The sequence below is a fragment of the Delphinus delphis genome, chromosome 19, assembly GCF_949987515.2.
Source record: "Delphinus delphis chromosome 19, mDelDel1.2, whole genome shotgun sequence".
Classification (NCBI taxonomy): Eukaryota; Metazoa; Chordata; class Mammalia; order Artiodactyla; family Delphinidae; genus Delphinus; species Delphinus delphis.
The window spans coordinates 51,327,544-51,348,072 of record NC_082701.1 but is presented as its reverse complement, the minus strand read 5'-3'; the positions used below and the strand labels follow the sequence as shown (position 1 = coordinate 51,348,072).

Here is a 20,529-nt window from a genome sequence, read left to right as displayed (position 1 = left end):
GGGTGGGGAAGAAAACTTTAAGTCCTTATGCGTTGGCCGGGAATCGAACCCGGGTCAACTGCTTGGAAGGCAGCTATGCTCACCACTATACCACCAACGCTTCGCTTTTGCTGCTACTTATTGAAGTTCATAAATACTGAGTTAGGTCTACAGGGTCGTGGCTTGAATGATAATGAGTCAGGGCCTAGGCGAGGAACGGACGAAAGCGACACCGACACAGAAGTAACGAGTGCAGTGTGCGAGGCACTCACGTGTGAGCGGCGCTTGGCTCTCGGCACTGCCATTGAGCTCCAGTCACCACGCGAGGGACTGTTTGATTATACCCAGTCTACAGACGAGGAAACAAAAGTCAAGAGAAGCCAAGTAGGGGAAGAGCTGGGATTAAATCTAAGATTTATCCAGGGCGCCAGATCTGCACCAACACTTTATTAACCCCAAAAATAAATCTCAAACCCATGAAGTAATTTCTCTGTTAAGTGAGCTCAATGTGTACCGAGGTTAAAGAATTGGGCCTTAAACCAAGTGCGTCTAAACCCAATTTGTCCAGAGGAGGATGATTAATCCCTTAGTGCGCGCGCATCTAGCCCACTGGCGGCTCGGAGAATGGCTCTGACAAAGGGCCGGGCGGGGTCTGAGAATAAAACTCCGCCCCTTGATGCTGATGATGCATCTGTTCACGAGGTCCGTCGAACAGCGGTTTCGAGAAGGCCTCGTGGCGCAACGGTAGCGCGTCTGACTCCAGATCAGAAGGTTGCGTGTTCAAATCACGTCGGGGTCAAAGGGTTATTTTCGGGAGCTGGATAGTTTTGCAAGTGAGATTCTTTTTCGGGAAAGAAAGAAAAGAATCTTGTGTTATTATATGAAAAAAAAAAAAGGAACCTGAGTGTTTCTGGGATTTTTTTTCCCTAAAGTATCTGAGTTTTCTACTAAAATACAAATTTTGGAACTTTTATTTTCATCTTACTGTTTCCATCAAATCAACCAATTAAATAATAATACCTTTAATCTCATAGATATTTTAGATATCTTAACACAGAAATTGTTCATAACCAGTCACCAATTCTTGTTCCGAAAATGTATTTTGGAGCAATAAATGTTCTTTATTGAAAAGAATGTAGCAATAATGAATAATTTTAAAGTAATAATGATAATTCATAATCCTCCTAAACCAGTGGTTTAATTTTTGGCAATTTAAATTCCACTTGCCAGGGGTGTCCATAATCTTGTACTCCAGTATTTTCACTTATCATTGTAATAGGAATAGGATTCTATTATCTTTATAATTATAATTTTAATGAACATCTGACTTCAAGGACAATGTTGTAACTTATTAAGCAATTCTTCTAAAGTTAGACATTCTTGTTGTCTGGTGGTTCTCTGCATTTTTTTCTCATTATTTAAAGTGTTACCATGTACATCCTTTTTTTTTTTTTTTGGCCTCTGCTGAATTTGGTCTATGACATGAATTCCTGAAACTCCAGTTTCAGGGTTAAAAGTTCCCCTTAGCTAAACAGCTAACTGCACTGCTTTTGTTACTTTTTCAACTAAAAGCGATTTTCTTTTTTTCTTTCGTTTCCTCTCTTTTTAAAAAACAATTATGTTTCCATTACCGTGTTCTTGTATTCAGTTCAATTTCTTTTTTTTTTTTATGGCTTTAATCATCTCTGATGTTCCCTCCATGCAGTAGAACATTGGGTATTAAATACAAATATTTTGTATTTAATTTGCATTACATACAAATATTCTCCAGACTTCACTGCCGTCACTAGAAGCCCAGAGCTATGTGTATTTTTGCTGCTTCTGGTATATTGAAAAAAAAAAAAATAACGAAGAAATTTAAGCCATCCACTCCACAGGCCTTGTCTTTCCCAGTGGGGAATTTCTTCCTTGACATCTCTTTCCTTAACTAATAGCGCCTTTGTTAGTGTCACAGGCTTGGGCTGCAGGAGAGGAATTTGAGCCGTCTCACCACAGCGCACAAAGCAGTCACCCACCCAGGCTAGAATCTGTGCCTCGCCTTCCCCTCCTCTCCCTAGTCCCAGGACCGCCTTCCACCAGAGTGGTCACTGTGTTACATGTGTCAAGACTGAGGCTGACAGTCTGCCAGCCTTTGTTACAGAAGCCAAGTGTGCTCGATTTGAGAACCGCTGATGACTTAGCAAGGGGACAGCTCAGGAGCGTTGGTAACCTAACGCGGAAGGAGTGTGAAGCTGGCAGTCGGTAATCCTGCATCCCCACCTCGGTGTCCACCCAGAACAGGGCCCCTTTAAGGAGAAACAAAATAGTAATTTTCTCATTCTATCTTTCCTTATACATTAACAAAAATTTTATTCGAGTATAGTTGAGTTACAATGTCATCTTAGTTTCTGCTGTACAGCAAAGTGAATCACTGATATACATATACATATATTCCACTCTTTTTTAGATTCTTTTTCCATATAGGTCATTACAGAGTATTGAGTAGAGTTCCCTGCCCTATACAGTAGGTCCTTATTAGTTATCTGTTTCGTATATAGTATCGTGTATATGTCAATCCCCCTTCCCCCCCAACCATGTTTGTTTTCTACGTCTGTGACTCTATTTCTGTTTTGTAAGTAAGTTCTTTTGTATCATTTCTTTTAGATTCCACATATAAGCAACATCATATGATATTTATCTATTGCTGCACTTTTTTTTTTTTTTTTTTGGTCACGCTGCCCAGCTTTCAGGATCTCATTTCCCTGACCAGGGATTGAACCCAGTCCAGGCAGTGAAAGTGCCGAATCCTAACCACTGGACTACCAGGGAACTGGGAGACTTACTTTTAACTAGTCTGTGTAAATTTTATCATGTTCATCTATATGTAAAAACCAATACATCAACAGAATGGATAAATCTCACAAACATAATGTTGAATGAGAAAAGTCAGGTGCCAGAGAATATATACTGTGTGATCCCATTTGCATAAAGGTAAAAACAGGCAAAACCAGTATGTGGGTTAGAAGTCAGGACAGTGGTTACTCTTGAGACAGGGGGGGAGTGACTTGAAAAGAAGGCTGGGGGTCCTTCTGGGGTGCTGGTAATATTCTGTTTCTTGATCTGGGTGCTAGTTACCCAGAGGTGTTCAGTTTGTGAAAATTTGTCCAGCTGGACATTTTCCAGTATGTACACTTCAATAAAACATTTTACGATGCATCAGAAGTGTAGTGTAGAGGCTTCTTGTCCCGCCACATGGGCAGGGGCACTGTCCCTGCTGATCCAGTCCCTGAGGATGCACACATGGACCTGGAGGGGGCCTCAGGCCTCAATCTCAGTGGCAGGGATGTTTGGTCCAGGCCTGCAGTTTGTACCAAAGATGAACACTTGGGCTCTAATGGCCAAGAGCAAACCCCAGCGATGCTGTTTGACCTGGGAATGCTCAGGAGGAGTCTGGATGGAGGAGAGCAGCCAGGTCTTGATGCACCTACTCAGCTCATCAGCGTTGCCTCAGGTTTACCTTGAGGAGGACAACTTAGTGGGGAGACATGGGGAGTATTGGCTAGGCTCCTCCAACAAGGCCCTTCCAGAACCTTCTGAGTCTACTACTCCTCGTCCCTGGAAGGGGCTTATTGGCTGACGATGAGAATTCATGTCTTGAAATTTCTTTGTGGGGGAGGGGAGAGAGGGGAGAGGAGGAGGGGGGACTTCCCTGGTGGTCCAGTGGTTAAGGCTCCACGCTCCCAATTCAGGAGTACCGGGTTCGATCCCAGGTCAGGGAAATAGATCCCCTCATGCACGCTACAACTAAGACCCAGCATAAACAAGTAAATAAATTTCTTTGGGGGATATTCCATTATCAGAAATAAAAGGACTGACATGTGTGCCTCACACACATTACAGTATCCCAGCCATCCAGCCTGACCTTTGGAACACGCTACATTCTGACCCTTCCCAGTCACTGGAAAATTCAGCTCTGGGAGTAGAATAGTGACAATTGCCCCTCAAGGACACCGCTCAATGTTCCTTGGCCAGTAGCCAGAATCCCCAATCTGACAGGAACTGGGAGGCAAAAGCAAAGCAAGAGGAAAGAAGAAAAGAGTTAGACCTGGAGGAATTTGCTCATTTCCACCTTTATAAACTTGGGGAATCCCTGCGGGAGAGTGGATGCTGAGCTTGCCTCGCCAAAGAGAACAGGCCACAGTTTTGGATGGGGCTGCACTGGAGGTAGATTGCTGGTACTCAGCGTGGCCCGCAGACTGGCGCCACTTCATGAACTGTTGCTTTTATGTCCGAGATGCGTATAGAATTTGAGAGCTACGTATTTAAAAACTCTTACAGCATCTGTCACAGTACTTTTATAAACGTTGGTTATAACCAAAAAAAAAAAAAAAAAAAAGCGAGCTTGTTATTTATTTTTTTTTTTGCGGTACGCGGGCCTCTCACTGCTGGGGCCTCTCCCGTTGTGGAGCACCGGCTCCGGACACGCAGGCTCAGCGGTCATGGCTCACGGGCCCAGCCTCTCCGCGGCATGTGGGATCCTCCCGGACCGGGGCACGAACCCGTGTACCCTGCATCGGCAGACAGACTCTCAACCACTGCGCCACCAGGGAAGCCTGAGCTTGTTATTTTTATATTTTTTAGATTTCATTTTTCAAGGAACTCATTTTTATAAAAGTATCAATCTGTGATGGATTGGCAGTAATTAAGGCTGGTTCTTCCCTATAGATCGTTTGAGGAGCACTGGGGTAAATAACAGAGATTTTGTTCACTAACTGGAACAGGCAGCTGATAGTTGCCTAGCTGCTAGAACAGATAGGTTTTGTTTTGCTTTGTTTTTTGTGAATAATACAAATCTAAATTTTATGCTGGCCCATCAACTATTCCTGAAAGGCCAAATGTCTTCCGACATAATGTGCAAGTGGGAATTTAAAGACTCCGGGGGACAGAGATACTGTGTGGGATCTAACAGGCATATCCCACCCATGCACTGTGTCCCTGACAGGCTCTAGAAAAGTCTCCCTTCACTAGATTATGAGGCATAAAGTATACTGCAAGCGACAGGATTTTTATAAAGATCTTCATTAGCTAGTCACTCTATGCCAAATATGTTGATAAAGGCACTGAAATTGAAATGGGCTCCTTGATCTTGGGAAGCAGGGTTGGGCTGACCCTGAGTGAAAACAGCACTGTACCTCCAGTGGCACATGCCTATTTCTACCACCACACCCCCGATCTGCTTTAACTGTAGGGGCTGGAAGAGATACTCACAGTTACCAGCCTCCTTTGCAGTACTCATGTGACACAGTTCTAGGCAAGGAGATATCTATTGGGAACTTTTTTTGGGGGAGGGCTGCTCCTTGGGGCTTGTGGGGATCTTACTTCCCTGACCAGGGATCAGACAGGGTCCCCTGACAGTGAAAGCACCGAGTCCTAACCACTGGGCCGCCAGGGAATTCCCATATTGGGAACTTTTAGAAAGGCTTCTGATTTTCCTGATAAAAGAGACAGAGACTGTTGGAATCCATCTTGCAATGGGAAAATGTTAAGAGAATCACGGAGAGGCCAATCCAGACCTCTAACATTGTTCAGTTCCTGAGCCAAACTATCTACTTTCTGATTTCTTGTTATGTAAGAGAAAATAGATGTCTACTGTTTATGCCAGTGTTAACTGAGTTTCCTGTTACTTGCAGCCAAAAGCATTGTGAACTGATCTAGAAACCCATTAGGACTTATTTCATTTACATCGGGGTGAATCATATGAAATTGGTATTTTCTGTAGGTCAGAATGATTGACTGTCAGTAGTTTTGCATCATTCAACCCAGATGACTACAAACACTCTAGGTCTGTAGATGTGTGTCAGTTAGTATGCTTTTAACAGCAAATAACAGAACTCTTAACTCAATGCATTAGAGAAGGAAACCTGTTGGGTCATGGAAGGAAATGGCTGAAATAGGCATCCAGACGTTCAACATTGTCATCAAGTTCTCGGGTTCTTCCCAGGCCTCTCTTCTGCCTTCTACAATGTCAGCTTCGTACTCAGCCTGCTCCCTGCAGGAGCACCCCCACCAGCAATGCAGGCTATGTGCTTTCTTGCCCAGTTCCAGCAGGAGAAAAGGAGCTTCTGTCCAGCATTCTGGGCAAGAATCCTAAAATTCCCACTAACTGACTCACTAAGGTCACATGCTTATCCCTGAACCAGTGACCATGATCCCAGAATAAAGGGTGTTGACTGGTATAAATCAGACAGGGTCCACTCCTGGACCTGGGATGGGGTCAGCTTCCCTCTCAGACCCACAAAACTCTAGTTGCTTTCAGGAAGTGGGAATCGCTGGGAGAATGGATGCTGGCTAGATAACCACAAAGTCCTCTACAACGTGTCTCCATCAAGTTAGCGATTTGGGGCTGGCAGCAACAGAAACCAACAACACAGAATGGGGAGACAGGTGGTTCCCTAAAGCGAAGTTAGAGTCTTATTATTAGAAGAAAGATGAAGGGTGCTGGACAGGCAGTATTTACAAATATCCACTAGTTATTTCATAGAAGGTCCCAAAATCTATTTATTTAACCCAATAATGAAATTTGGCTTTGGAAAGAGCAGAGAAGGGAGTGCAGCAAGAAGGAGAAAAGTGAGAGTGGGTCCAAGCAATTTGGCCTCGGTTGGGGGACCTGCAGAGAAAGGTCCTCTGGTAGAAAATTCTTATTAGGAATATGAGTAAAAGACTCAAAGAACAAAATAATAATGACATAAGAATAAACGCACATGGATTCCCCTGGTGGTGCAGTGGTTAAGCATCTGCCTGCCAATGAAGAGGACACAGGTTCGAGCCCTGGCCGGGGAAGATCCCACGTGCCCCGGAGCAACTAAGTCCATGCGCCATAACTACTGAGTCTGCGCTCTAGAGCCCACGAGTCACAACTACTGAAGCCGGTGCCTAGAGCCCGTGCTTCTCAACAAGAGAAGCCACCACAATGAGAAGGCTGCGCACCAGAAAGACCCGATGCAGCCAAAAAAAAACCCCCCCCACAACATTGTAAATCAACTGTATTTCAATAAGGTATTTAAAACTTAAAATAATAATAATAATAATAATAATAATAATAATAATAATAATAATAATAATAGGGCTTCCCTGGTGGCGCAGTGGTTGAGAGTCCGCCTGCCGATACAGGGGACACGGGTTCGTTCCCCGGTCCAGGAAGATCCCACATGCCGCAGAACAGCTAGGCCCGTGAGCCATGGCCGCTGAGCTTGCGCAACGGGAGAGGCCACAACAGTGAGAGGCTGGCGTACCGAAAAAAATAAAACAAAAAAAAAAGAAACACACGTGCAAACGAACAAGCAATAAAACTTGAATAGAGAATCTGACTTAGTATATCAAAGGTAGCATTTAAATTCCCTTGGGAATGGTGCAGTTTGTTTAACAAATGATGCCGGCATAACTGGCTCTCTGACAAAAAACAAAGTTAAACCCTAGTTCATACAAGGATAAATTCCAGATATATCGATGACTTAAATTTTAAAAACAAAACAAAACAACAAAAAAAAACCCATGAGACTATTTCGGCGGTCGAGGGAAACTTTCCTAAGCCGGAACCCGAGCTGCTCCGGCGCTCGCATTCCACCTTTTCCATTGGGCCCCTAGGGCTACGTAATGGGACACCCATCCAATGAGGACTGGGCATGGGCGGCGCGCTCAGCCAATGGGGCCAGGGCGGGAGATTTGAAAGGCTCTCTGCGTGGGCGCGACCGGGAAGGTTCAGTTGTTTCCCAGCCGCCAGGGAGGTGGCTGTGCCGCCGGCTCCAGGTGAGCTGTCCTCCTTTCGGGGGCCTTGCGCCGGGAGAGGTCAGGTGATCCGGCAGGTCGGGGGGTCCGTTGGGCGGGCCCGCACGCACTCTGCCGGGCTGCTGGTTGCTCTAAAGTGGAGAGAGGGTCCTGGAAAAGCGTGAGGCCGGTAGCAGGGCTGGGGCAGCGAGGCGAGCTCCGGGATGCGCCCTGATGAGGCCAGCTTGTAAACCTGCTCCCTTTCACCAGCCCCAGACAAGCGCTTCCGGCTAGATCTGTCCGACCCCTCACTCTCTCTCTCTCCTTTTTTTCTGCTTCTCACGGCTCTGCTTCTCTTCTCTGCCCAGTTCCCTCCCCCTTCCCTTCTAAGGATGGCCCAGAAGGAGAACGCCTACCCCTGGCCCTACGGCAGGCAGACGGTAAGGGCTTTCCCACTTCCCCTCCCCCCACCCGCGTGGCGAGGTCCCGCTTGCAGATTTGAGGTCCTGCAGAGGGCGATCCTCTTACCACTTTCTTCCCGGCTTTGCACTAGTTTATGGGCCCCAGTCTGGTCATTTGTAGCCACATCCTATCAGGTGCTGCCAACTTGAGTTTGACCAGCCTGTGAGGACCTCTGCAGAGCTGAGCCTGTTTGTCACATCCAGATGACATCTGGGACTGAGCAGGCAGGGTCTGGCCTTTTGGCCATGATTCCCAACCCTTGTCCTGAAAAAATAGGCTAGGCAGGAAATAGAAATAGACTCTGGAAGGATTTAGATACGTTTATAAGTTTAAAAGGTCCAGGACAAGTCTAAATTAAGAATTTAGAATTTATTTTAATGAGTGGTGTGAAGTAAGCATTCAATGGCTTTATTTTCCAGTTGTCCCAACACCTTTCACTGAAGAGTCTACCCTCTCATCTGAAATGCTACCTTTGTTACATATACTAAATTCCCACATATATGTGGATCTATTTCTGCACTCCATTTTGTTCAACTTGCTTATTTGTAAATTCCATGCTAATATCACTGTTTGCAAACAGGTCTGTAGGGGCACTGAGGCTTTCTTCCTCTCTTGGCTAAAGAAGAAAGAAGGGGCCCTGCGTGGGCTTTGCTCTCTGTTTGCGGGGCTTGAGTATCCTGGGGGGGTCCGTATGTCCCCTTGTCCACCAGCTGCCTCCCTGGTGAATCTCTGAATGAGGTTGTCAATAGTGGAGGCTGAATGAGAAAACATTGTCATGCCCACACTGGTTACTCCTAAAAGAAAAGGGTGTATATTACTCAGAAGTTGAAAGTGAAAAGTGGTCCAGGGCCGTTAGAGTAGCCCTCAGTGTCCTAAAGCCTGTTGTGGCAAAGGGGTAAATACTGAGATTTGCTGAACACTCAAGGCCACAAGGACCTTATCTGAGACTTAACAGACTGAGCTTAGGGGACCATGAGAATATCGCTGTGCTAAAGCTCCTTGAATTTTGTGTGTTCATTACCCCAGCCTGTACTGCCCCCTGGGGTGGGGCACTGGGTAAATGAGTGGTGTTATGGACAAGACTTTGAAGGTTGGACAGCCTTGGGCCTGAGAATGTGGAGTGGGCCAGGGCCAAAGAGGTGAGAGGTTAAGTGTGAGGGTAAGTCCCTATCTTAGGCTGACTTAGGTTGTTTATTAATAACTCATTTTCTATGGGGCTCTGAGCAGAGTCTTCGGGCTGAGTAGGAAAATTGTGGTCTCAGTGTTCCTCTTTGAACTGGGGATTGGGTAGGTGGGTGGGTGGCTTTATAGCAAGTCCTGAAATGCTGCTTGTAGCACATTCCAACCCGGTCACTGGGATAAAGGCACTCTCAGAGCTCCCCCCTGGTCCTTCTCAGGCTCAGTCTGGCCTGAACACCCTGCCCCAGAGAGTCCTCCGGAAGGAGCCTGTCACCCCCTCTGCGCTTGTCCTCATGAGCCGCTCCAATGCCCAGCCCACAGGTAACTAGGACAAGGGGAGGGCATCGACCTGAGGGGACTAGGGTCTGAGAAAGGTGGACGGGGATGAAAATGTCAAGGGATGGCCTCAATTTCCCTGTTCTTTCCTTAGCTGCCCCTCTCCAGAAGGTGGTGGAGAACAACAGTCGGACCCCAAACTTCTCAATGTAAGCGCCCCAAGCCTTGGGGTGGCAAGAGAGGGGGAGGGACAGTGAACAGGTAGGAAATGGGGGAGGTAGAAGGTAAGGGCAGGAGGAGTAGGGAGGCAAGAAAGCCTGATCCATCCTCAGCTCCCCTGGAAGAGAAACAGGGCTGCGGGCAGGATGGGCTGAGGTGCAGGGAGAAGGCAAACGCCTCAGGGGACCGACTAACCGGTACTCAGCTGCCTACCACCCCCCACCCCCCCTCCAGCAGGCGTTCCTTCACAATCGACGACTTTGAGATTGGGCGTCCTCTGGGCAAAGGCAAGTTTGGAAATGTGTACTTGGCTCGAGAGAAGAAAAGCCATTTCATCGTGGCGCTCAAAGTCCTCTTCAAGTCTCAGATAGAGAAGGAGGGTGTGGAGCACCAGCTGCGCAGGGAGATCGAAATCCAGGCCCATCTGCAGTACGCGGCAGCGCCCTTCGAGCCACAGTACCCCTGGCGCCTCAACCCCCCGCTCCTCTTCCAATCCCACCACATCCGGACTGTCTTCTCTGCAGCTGTGGTCAGGCAGCCCCAAGGAGCTCTCAGTCCTGGCCAGAGCCTTGAACCCAGAGAGCTGCGTCCAGTTCCCCCTTAGCACCGCCAGCCTGGTGTCCCCTGCCTGGCCCAAGCCTGACCCAGTTTGCTGCAGTGGGACCTGTCATCTTTCCCATTTCCTTATGCCAGGATACAGCCTGATGCTTCCTCTGTCTCCTCTCCCAGGCATCCCAACATCTTGCGTCTCTACAACTATTTCTATGACCGGCGAAGGATCTACTTGATTCTGGAGTATGCCCCCCGGGGGGAGCTCTACAAGGAGCTGCAGAAAAGCCACACTTTTGACGAGCAGCGAACAGCCACGGTCGGGGCGGGTGGGCACCTGGGGCACCGGCCGGGGGCTGGAGGCTGGGGGGACGCTGCTTGCAGCCCGGGGTCTATCCTTGTCTGACTGCCTGTCGTTGGCCCCCCAGATTATGGAGGAGCTGGCGGATGCTCTGATATACTGCCACGGGAAGAAAGTGATTCACAGAGACATAAAGCCGGAGAATCTGCTCTTGGGGCTCCAGGGAGAGCTGAAGATTGCTGACTTCGGCTGGTCTGTGCACGCCCCCTCCCTGAGGTATGGTGGGCCAGGAGGCCGGCCCTGGGGGTGAGGCTGGGGCATTCAAAGTAAAACCACTCCAGATCTTGTTACCCAGAGACATTCTGGGTGGTTCTTATGTAAATATACAGACACAGCAATATCTTTACAAAAATAGGAGACTCTCTGGGAACTCCCTGGTGGTCCAATGGTTAGGACTCCGCGCTGTCACTGTTTTGGCCCGGAGTTCAGTCCCTGGTTGGGGAACTAAGATCCTGCCAGCCACGCGGTGTGGCCACGGACGCGCAGGCTCAGCGGCCATGGCTCACGGGCCCAGCTGCTCCGCGGCATGTGGGATCTTCCCGGACCGGGGCACGAACCCGCGTCCCCTGCATCGGCAGGCGGACTCCCAACCACTGCGCCACCAGGGAAGCCCCCACGTCACTTTTAATGCCTTCATAATAGTGCATAGTAGAGATGTCACCTGATTAATGTAAGCAGGATGTGCTTGATGGACATTTGAGATTTTTCCTTTAATTCTAAGGTGAACATTGCCCTCATATCTGATTATTTTAACACACAGCCCTCAGTGTGGAAACGCAGAGGCAGTGTGTAAGCCCACCTCTGGGGCTTTAGTGTATGTCTTCGCCCCACTCCTACCCCAAAGGCTCCGTCAGAGCCTGGTTGGAACACTCCCCTGGCACATCCTGGGGTCTCTGGGCTCCCTGTCAAGCTTCAGGGAAAGGAGAGAAGGTCTGGACCTGGGATCCCTGCCCACTCACCCCCACCTCCAGGAGGAAGACAATGTGTGGCACCCTGGACTACCTGCCCCCAGAGATGATCGAGGGGCGCACGCACAACGAGAAGGTGGATCTGTGGTGCATCGGAGTGCTCTGCTACGAGCTGCTTGTGGGAAACCCCCCCTTCGAGAGTGCTTCCCACAACGAGACGTATCGGCGCATCGTCAAGGTGGGAGGCTAGCCCCGGGTGTGTGGTTGGGGTCTGTGCTGGCCCAGGGGCCAGGGGCAGGGAGTGGGCATATCGTGGTTGTGGGGCTTACGTCACTCGCCAAATAAAATGGGCAGTGAAGGGAAAGCAGCCAGGATGAAAGCTGGGGCCCTCCTTCTCCTTTACCTCTGCAGGTGGACCTGAAGATCCCCCCTTCCATGCCTGCAGGAGCCCAGGACCTTATCTCCAAGCTGCTCAAGCATAACCCCTCAGAACGCCTGCCGCTGGCTCAGGTCGCAGCCCACCCTTGGGTCCGGGCCCACTCCCGGAGGGTGCTGCCCCCCTCTGCCCTTCAGTCTGTCCCCTGAACTGTCCCTGTTATTTTCTCAGTTGTGTCTGTATGTCTGTGTATGTGTAGTTAGGAGAAGGGGTCCCTGGCCTGTTCCCGCATCTGTCTTCTACCTCCTCTTTATCTAATAAAGGCTGAAGCTTTTTGTACTGATGAGTGTAGATGTTTACAGGCAGAAATTGCTGTGAAGGAAGCTGTCACCTGTGGGGAGGAGGCGGGGGAGTTGCCCATGCCGGGTGCCAGGACTGGCATTGCATCACTGCCCCTGGGAGCACCCTGCCCTCTCAGCTCTAACCCCCACCTGGTCAGCTCCACCCCACCCCCAAGTCTTTTCTTTCCCCTGCTCTGACTCCCAGACCTGGGGATGCTGGGGGCTTCAGCTCCACTCTGCTACGCCTGCACGCCAGCCATCTCTGCCCACCTTCTCTTACTACTTGCTCTTAGTTGACCTCTATTCTTTCCCTCTTCCGGTTCACTCCTGCCGACCCGGGAGCAATTGAACATTGTTGTGCCCAGAAGTTGTTTGTTTTTCCGCTTTGATGAGGCTCTAGCACAGGAGTGAATAGAAGCAGTCATTGGTTCCTAACCTAAGGTTTAAGGTTTCACTGCTAGATACATGATGCTTGCTGTAGATTTTTAATACATGTCCTTTATCAGGTTGAGGAAGGCCTGGTCACTTCCTAGTTTGCTAAGGGTTTGGGCGTTTGTTTCGGGGTCAGCCGCAACAGCATGCGGGATCTTAGTTCCACGACCAGGGATCAAACCCGCGCCCCCTGCAGTGGAAGCGTGGAGTCTGTTGGGGTTTTTCTGAATCAAAAATAGGTGTTGACTTTCACCTAATGCTTTTTCTGCATCTGTTGATTATTTGCTCTTTTAAGCCATGTGGTGAAGAACATCAATAAATGTTTTTATTTTCATCTCAGTTACTCATGCTATATTCAATTCCTAGGGTTGCTGTAACAAATTACCACAAACTCGGTGGTTTAAAACAGCAGAAATGTATTCTCTGACACTTCTGGAGGCCAGGAGTCCACAATCAAGTTGTCTGCAATGCCATGCTCCCCTCAAAGGCTCTAGGGGAAAGTCCTCCCTTGCCTCTTCCAGCTTCAGGTGACTCTGGGCACTTCGTGGCTTGTGGCTGCATCACTCCAGTCTCTTGCTTGTGTCTTCACACAGCCTTCCTGTCTTCTCTCTTTTCTCCTCTGTGTCTTATAAGAACACTAGTCATTTGATTTATGGCTCACCCAGATAATCCAGGATAATATTGTCTCACGATCCTTAATTACATCTGCAAAGACCCTTTTTTCCAAAAAAACATCGCATTCATAGGTTCCAGAGGTTAAGACACAGACATATCTTTTTTGGGGCTACCATGCAACCCACTACATATGCCCATAGATTAAAACAACTGAACGATGTTATAAGGCTTAAAAAAAGCCCAAAAAACCCTAGAGTCTGCCCATTTCTCTCTCCCCACAGACAGCCTATTCCAAATCCTTTTATGGGTTTGTTTTGTTTTTGGTGTTTACCATGTATTTCCAAATCACAGGCTTCTGTTGCTACTTCTTAAGTTTTCAGTTTTAGGCTCTATCTATTGTTTTCCTGCTACAAAATGTACAGGTTTCATTCTTTCACTCCACTGCCACCATACACATGTGCATTTTCTGTCCCTACATCCTTCTGATGTAGTTATATCAAAATTTTGGTTAGATTTATTCGTTTGACAATAGTTATTGAGTGCTTTCCACAGTCCAGGCACTGTTCTAGAGGCAGGGGAGTGAATAAATAAGAAAGAAAAAAAAAAAAATCCTCTGAGCTCAGGAAGGTTGCAAATCTAGAGGATCAATGTCAGTATCCAGTGTGTATGTTATGACCATGAGATGCCAGCCAAGCTGTCTCATGACATTTTATACCTTTCTTTTGGAATAGATGCCCCTGAAGTCAATAGCCTGTGTTATTTTCTTAGCCCCTCTGAACAGATCACACCTCCAAATTCTCCCCCAGCCTGAGCACTTAAAGTTATCAACATTCATCAGTTGGGCCTTAATTGCATCATATGGGCCTGAGATGGAGTATGAAAGGTAAAAAAAAGCCCATTCTTAGCTCATAGGCCATATAAAAATGGGTGGAGAGCTGGATTTAGCCCACAGGCCATATTTTGCTGACCCCTAATGTAGTGGACACTGTTTTGCTCCCCCATAGCCCCTCCTCCGTCCTCCATTGTGTCGCTGCTACTTCAGTTTGGAGGGAACTGACCCACCTCTAGCTCCAGGAGGGGCATAATTGTTCTAACCTAATCAGTCAATTCTTAAATCACCTTGCCAGAGTGATTGCTTCCAAATCCTAAGTCAGTAAGGCATGGTATCACCCTGACCAAAGTGACTAAATTGGGCATGTGAACCAGTTTAGGCCAAGGAGATGTGACGAGAGATTAACTGGGGCTCCTGGGAAAGATGCATTGGAAGCTAGTCCTTCCTCCCCTTCTGGAAGGTATGGGAGTATATCAGCCAGGGCTTCTGGTTGCATGCAACAGAAAACAATTCAGGTTCATTTAAGCTGAAACAGATCTTATTATGAGCATCCTGGGTAATTCATGGAATCTCTAAAAGGACTAGGCTTGGAGTCTACACAGTCAGGAAAAATTCCACTGCAGAAGTGGTCCAGTAGACCATGGTGGAGCCTGAGCCATGTGCTAGGGAATCTGGGAAAGTGACTGCTTGGTATTCCAGCTTTTGTAGTGGGAGATGGGCTCTGCCTAATGAGGTGGGAGAGTCCTCAAACACTGGGATTCAGATCCTGGGAGGCCCAAGAGAATGACAAACGATCGCAGTTATGGACTGAATATTTTTGTCTCTCCAAAAATTCATATTTGAAGTTGAAGCCCCAACTCCCAATGTGATGGTATTTGGAGATGGGACCTTTGGAGGTAATTAAGTTTAGATGAGGTCATGAGGGTGGGGTCCTCATGATGGGATTGGTGTCTTTATAAGAAAAGGCCAGAAAGCTAGCTCTCTCTCTCCATCATATAAGGAGACAAGAAGGTGGCCGTCTGCTAGCCAGGAAGAGAGACCTCACCAGGAGCAGAATCAGCTGTCACCTTGGACTTACAGCCTCCAGAACTGGGAGAAAAAAAAATAGATTCTGTTAAGACACCCAGTTTATGATATTTTTTTATAGCAGTTCAAGCAGACAACTATAATTCCCAAAGAATGACAAATGACATAGTGCCACCATGAGGAAGCCCACTTGGGATAAAGCTACTCCCTTGGGAAGAAACCAGGCCCTTTATGACAGTGTTAGGGCACTGAATGCAGGCTTCTCTGACACCTTAAGACCATTATTGTATGACAATAAATTCCCCTTGTTTTTGTTTGTTTGCTTTTGTTGATTCAACTTGTGTTTTCTGTCACCTGCAGAATACAGAGCATCTGCTTGCTGAGGAGTAAAAGGAAGACAAGGGCGGGGGTGTCATTCCCAAAGAGAGGGGGAGAAGATTACAGTAGAGCATTGGTCTCATGCTGTATTAGTCAGGGCTCTGGGTGCAAGTGATAGAAACACATCTTGAATGAGTTCAAGCCAGAAAGGGGAAATTAATGGCCTAGGGTCATTTAATTAATAAATATTTACTGAGCACCTACTATACGCTAGGTACTGTTCTAAGCACTGGGGCTACAAATGAGAACAAAACCGACATAAAGTCTTACCCTCATGGCACTTACATGAGCAAGTAAGCAAAATGTATAGTATGTCAGATGGTGATAAGTGCTCCGGAGAAGAGGTAGAGAAGGAAGATGGGGAATTGCTGGAGAAAGTGGTTGAAATTTTCAACAGATTGTAAGGGGAGGCCTCACTGAAAAGATAACATTTGAATAACGACCTGAAGGAGAGAAGGGAAGGAGGAATATCCAAGGTGAAAATTTTTCTTGGTAGACCCAGCCTCAAAAAAAGGGGAGGGCGGGAGGGGAGTTGCAAGAGCAAGTGTAAAGCCCTGAGGGGGCAGCATGTCTGTCTTGTCACAGGAGCTGTGAGGAGGCCAGGGCGGCTACAGCAGGACCAGTGAGGGGAAGAGAAGGAAGAGATGAGATCAGAATGGTACCAGGGCTCTGAACTTCAGGGCCATTAATTTATTGAATATTTTACGTAGTGGCAAAATCACATACCATCCTCCAAGAGGAGAGAGACTCAGACCTGGAGGGCACAGGAGACAGAGAACAGAGTGCCAATACACAGGAAAGCCCTTAAAAGCCCGCTTCGCTGTCCACTGTGAGTCGTTCTGGGCAATTCATCTGCTCGGTCTGTTAGCCGAGGACGATGGAACGAACCATTCAAGCTCTGCTGAGAATTCTGGTTTCATCCTTCCTGATCAAATAGTTGCGGTTGAATCCCGACGGTCCAAGCAGGATATACTACTTCCATCCCCAAAACCTCCTAGGAACCCCAATTCTGGTCCGCACTGTAAGTGTTTGTTAAGCAGCAATTGTGGGCGTGACAATTGTGGGCGGAAAGAGCCCTAGCCCCGCCCCCGGAGGACTCCGTTATTTCAGGATCTTCACCTTTAAGATCTGCCCCCTCAACTTTTTGAAAGGGCGGGGCGACGAGCGTAGCTGTCACCTCCTTCTTTCCACCCCGCTGGTTCTCACGTGCGTTCAGTCGTTCAATAACAGCTCCTCTCCTGGGACTTCCTGGTTGCCGGGACCAATCAGAGTGTTCTTCCCGTCCTGACCATTGTGAGCCCAAGGCCAATCGGCGCGCCTCTACAACGCCCCTTAAAGGCGCCGCCAACGCCTCCTGAGCCGGGGCGAACCAATTCCTTGGCTCCTGCCCCCAACTGCAGTATGGAGTCGCCCCGGGGGCGGCCTGGGCCCAAAGCAGGCCTTCTAGCTCTGGGGGAACAGCAAGCCGCGATCTTCGGCGGCGGCCCGGGCCGAACGGCCTCTGAGCCGCCCTCAGGCCTCCGGTTGTCCGAGGAGGAAGAGGCCGAGAACGTTGGGGGCGCGAGCCGCCTCCCCAGGGCGTCCCCGAAGACTTCGAGCTGCAGCTTCGTCCACCCGCCAGAATGGGAGGCTCCGGAGGAAGAGCCGGGCCGCGGAGGGACGCCTTCTGGGGCAGGGAGCAACCGGGGGGCGCCGGGTCCCGAAAACGACCCGTATGCGTCCTCCCGGCGCAAGGACCCTGAGGACAGGCCTGCATCCGAGGGCGTCTGCCGTCGAGGGAGCCCTGGAGGCGGCGGGTTGGATGTTGAGCAGGAGAAGGAAGACGACGACGAGGCGGCGGCAGCCAGCAGGGCTGGCCGTTCCTTCTCCAGCCGCCTTCAGGACAGTCGCAGCCTGGACGGGTTGAGCGGGGCGTGCGGCGGCGCCGGGTCCTCAGGGGGTGCAGAGTGTGGCGCGGGCGGCGGGCGGCGCGCCACTATATCCAGCCCCCTGGAGCTCGAGGGCACGGTGAGCCGCCACGGCGACCTCACCCACTTTGTCGCCAACAACCTGCAACTCAAGATCCGCCTGAGCGGCGCCCCTCAACCCCCGCCCCCTGCCCCTGCGCGGCCCTGTTCGGCGCCCCCACCCACTCCGGCCATTCCTCCCATCGACCCCGACGTGCTGCGGGACCTGGAGAGGCTGAGTCGGGAGCTGGGCGGCAGGGTGGACCGTCTGCTTCGCGGGCTGGGTGGTGCGGTGCAGGAGCTGACAGCGCTGAGCGTGGGCTGCATCCAGACCTACCGTGATGCCGTGGACTCCCTAGGCGAAGCTGTGGACATGAGCATCAAGGGCATGTACACCCTGCTGGCACGCTGTGAGGAGCTGGAGAGGGCTCTGCAGCCAGTTCAGGGACTGGCGCGCCAAGTCCGGGATATCCGACGCACCCTGGAGGTGTTGGAGGCCCTGTGCAAGTGACCGGGAGGGCAGGAGAGGCCTGGCAACGCCAGGGTCCAGCAGGATCCTAAGGACTCTTCAGGGAGCCCTGGTGGGACCTGCCCGCTGAGGGGAGGCCTATATATTGGAGGCTCTTCCAGATACATTTAGTAGGCCCGCGACCACTACCTGGGCCTTATGCAGGTGTACACGGGGAAGTTCTAAAGCCTCTCCTGGTGGGTGGGGTTGATGCTCTGCTTCTGTTCAGTTGGCCATCTGCAGCTACCTTGTTCTCCCAACTCTCTTCCCTAGTTAGAGCACCATCTCTGGGAAGCCAGGGCTTTAGGTCTGGGCTTGGGAGACATGACTGCCATATGTTCTCAAGAAAGGAGAACAGGGGAGGCTCCAGCCCCACTGTGGCCACCCTGACCTCCAGTGGTCACATCTCAGGTGCCAGGGGCTGTGGGAGCTTGAGCCACAAGCTTGGCCACACACCATGCAGACAAGGATGCACACTTGCAGATGGATAACCCCCTGCTTCTGCCCTCTGGCCCCCTGCCCTCGCACTTCCCCAGCCATAACCTGGGTGGAGCTAGAAGGAATGTATTGCATGGTAGAGGGGGTGAGTTGGGAGGGGTCTCACTGCTCTCAGGGTTCAGACAGAATTGTTGCTGGGTTTGAAGCCCACCTGTTGTGGAGTGTTCTAATCAGTTTTGGCTTTCTGAGTTTTTGTGGAATTAAAGTGCTGCTGCTGCTAAGGGTGAGACTCTGTCTGTGTGGGGTTAAGGGATTGATGAGCCAAAGGTATGGGCATGAAGGTCAGTCTTTCCGTGGAGTTTTCTTGGGGCCGGTGCTGCGAGTGGGGTGGGGGTCCCAGGCCACATGGGGAAGGATATGGTTCCTGCTCCTGAACAGCAGAACGGAGGGGAAATGTAAGACACAGATCTGGGCTCAGAGACCCAGTAAAAGCAGAATCAGAAGCAAGGTGATCCAGAAGAGAAAGGGAAAGGGTCGTCTTCTCAGTTCCTGGGCAAACTGGACATCTTGGCTCTGGAAAGAGTGGAAACACTTGCTAACTCCTTTCTTGACCCCATTTCTCACACTCTGCTGATCAGTGCCATATGTATGGTCTGAAACAATCTTTGTTACAATCCCGGACAGCCTTCCATTTACCGTCACATAGTAAATTCCAGGAGCCCCCCGTTATGGTCAGGAGATTTGGAAACAGAGATCACAGAAAGAGATCCAGTTTCCTTAAACTTTTCTGCTCTCTCAAGACACTACGACTCGGAAGGAATTTAAGCACGTTTCTCTTTGGGGTGTGAAAAGTTCCGGTATTAGAAATGCTCCACAAGCCTTCCCTAAGCAACAAGAAATTAGCAGTACACATTTTTAAAATGTTATGTTACTGGCCCGTACGGGGATCGAACCCGCGACCTTGGCGTTATTAGCACCACGCTCTAACCAACTGAGCTAACCGGCCAGCTGACAGGGGCCTCGAAAAAATGAATCTATGTAAAATACAAATTACTGATCAGTCCTCTCTTCAGGAAAATTTTAAAATGGGTAAGATTTTTTGGGGAGACAGGAAAACAGAATACGAAAACGGAATCACTTATCGTTTCGGGAAGCAACATCCAAGCCAAAACACTGACAAGCACAATAATGCCACTATGGTGCTTGGCGGCAGATCGAGGTGCAAACATACAGCTTAAGACTGACGACATGCACGTAGCGTTGACGCACACAACCGGAAATAGAAAAGGCCGCCTGATAGCAACTAGCAGATTCCCGAAGAGCTGTGGAAAATTATGTATATAAGCGCCAAATGCCCACAGCTCTTTCCTTGCGGTGTTTGCAAAAGGTAACTGATACCTTCGGAGGCACCGCTGGGATTCGAACCCAGGATCTCCTGTTTACTAGACAGGCGCTTTAACCAACTAAGCCACGGCGCCCGACTTATATGGTTTTCCACCTCGTTTCCCTGGCCAGGTCAGTTCTATGGCAGGTGACTGAATGCCAGGGTGCCTTCCTCACCAACCTTTGGCCGTACTGGAAAACAGGGTAGAAGGGACGAAATCCGCGGCCGCAACCGAGAGAGGGTGAAGGGGCGACACAGAAATTGAATCCTGGCAGACCGAAGGTAAGAAGAGAAATTCTTGGATTATAAAAATCGAAGGCAGGCTACAGCAACCGCAAACCGACGAGGATGGGATTCGAACCCACGCGTGCAGAGCACAATGGATTAGCAGTCCATCGCCTTAACCACTCGGCCACCTCGTCCACGAGCAAGTCACTTAGGATCTTCTCTCTGGGGTCTGGACTCTTCTCAGAGTAAGCGTGAGCCCAACTACGTCGCGAAGGGAGGTGAGTCCCGAGAAATCTCGCCCAGCGGCTCGCAGAGCTCTGGTTACCGAGCGACCTTCTAGCTTGCGCCA

General features: G+C 49.5%; 2 protein-coding genes and 5 non-coding genes across 11 annotated transcripts; 3 read left to right on the top strand and 4 right to left on the bottom strand.

Annotated features, from left to right (window-relative positions):
• Positions 1 to 28: 28 nt before the first annotated feature.
• TRNAG-UCC (transfer RNA glycine (anticodon UCC)) lies at positions 29 to 100 on the bottom strand. The gene has a single exon. It is a non-coding gene; the product is annotated as a tRNA-Gly (tRNA).
• A 606-nt stretch (positions 101 to 706) lies between these two features.
• On the top strand, positions 707 to 778 carry TRNAW-CCA (transfer RNA tryptophan (anticodon CCA)). Its single transcript has one exon. It is a non-coding gene; the product is annotated as a tRNA-Trp (tRNA).
• Positions 779 to 7,640: 6,862 nt separating this feature from the next.
• On the top strand, positions 7,641 to 13,164 carry AURKB (aurora kinase B). Of its 5 annotated transcripts, XM_059998128.1 has the most exons (9): positions 7,738 to 7,764; positions 8,091 to 8,162; positions 9,582 to 9,684; positions 9,794 to 9,848; positions 10,096 to 10,287; positions 10,588 to 10,726; positions 10,836 to 10,984; positions 11,740 to 11,914; positions 12,088 to 13,164. In XM_059998128.1, exons 2-9 carry the CDS (start codon positions 8,115 to 8,117, stop codon positions 12,259 to 12,261), a joined length of 1,035 nt encoding a protein of 344 aa, XP_059854111.1. In that variant the 5' UTR covers positions 7,738 to 7,764; positions 8,091 to 8,114; the 3' UTR covers positions 12,262 to 13,164. The 5 variants fall into 5 exon arrangements, with proteins under 5 accessions (XP_059854109.1, XP_059854111.1, XP_059854112.1 ...); XM_059998126.1 differs by lacking the exon at positions 9,582 to 9,684 and having other exon boundaries at positions 7,641 to 7,764; positions 10,093 to 10,287; XM_059998129.1 differs by lacking the exon at positions 8,091 to 8,162 and having other exon boundaries at positions 7,744 to 7,764; positions 10,093 to 10,287.
• A 3,185-nt stretch (positions 13,165 to 16,349) lies between these two features.
• BORCS6 (BLOC-1 related complex subunit 6) lies at positions 16,350 to 18,849 on the top strand. Its single transcript, XM_059998234.1, has one exon. The coding sequence runs from the start codon at positions 17,078 to 17,080 to the stop codon at positions 18,131 to 18,133; it is 1,056 nt and encodes a 351-aa protein (XP_059854217.1). The 5' UTR covers positions 16,350 to 17,077; the 3' UTR covers positions 18,134 to 18,849.
• A 651-nt stretch (positions 18,850 to 19,500) lies between these two features.
• On the bottom strand, positions 19,501 to 19,574 carry TRNAI-AAU (transfer RNA isoleucine (anticodon AAU)). The gene has a single exon. It is a non-coding gene; the product is annotated as a tRNA-Ile (tRNA).
• Positions 19,575 to 19,972: 398 nt separating this feature from the next.
• TRNAT-AGU (transfer RNA threonine (anticodon AGU)) lies at positions 19,973 to 20,046 on the bottom strand. The gene has a single exon. It is a non-coding gene; the product is annotated as a tRNA-Thr (tRNA).
• Positions 20,047 to 20,292: 246 nt separating this feature from the next.
• TRNAS-GCU (transfer RNA serine (anticodon GCU)) lies at positions 20,293 to 20,374 on the bottom strand. Its single transcript has one exon. It is a non-coding gene; the product is annotated as a tRNA-Ser (tRNA).
• Between the last annotated feature and the right edge of the window lie 155 nt (positions 20,375 to 20,529).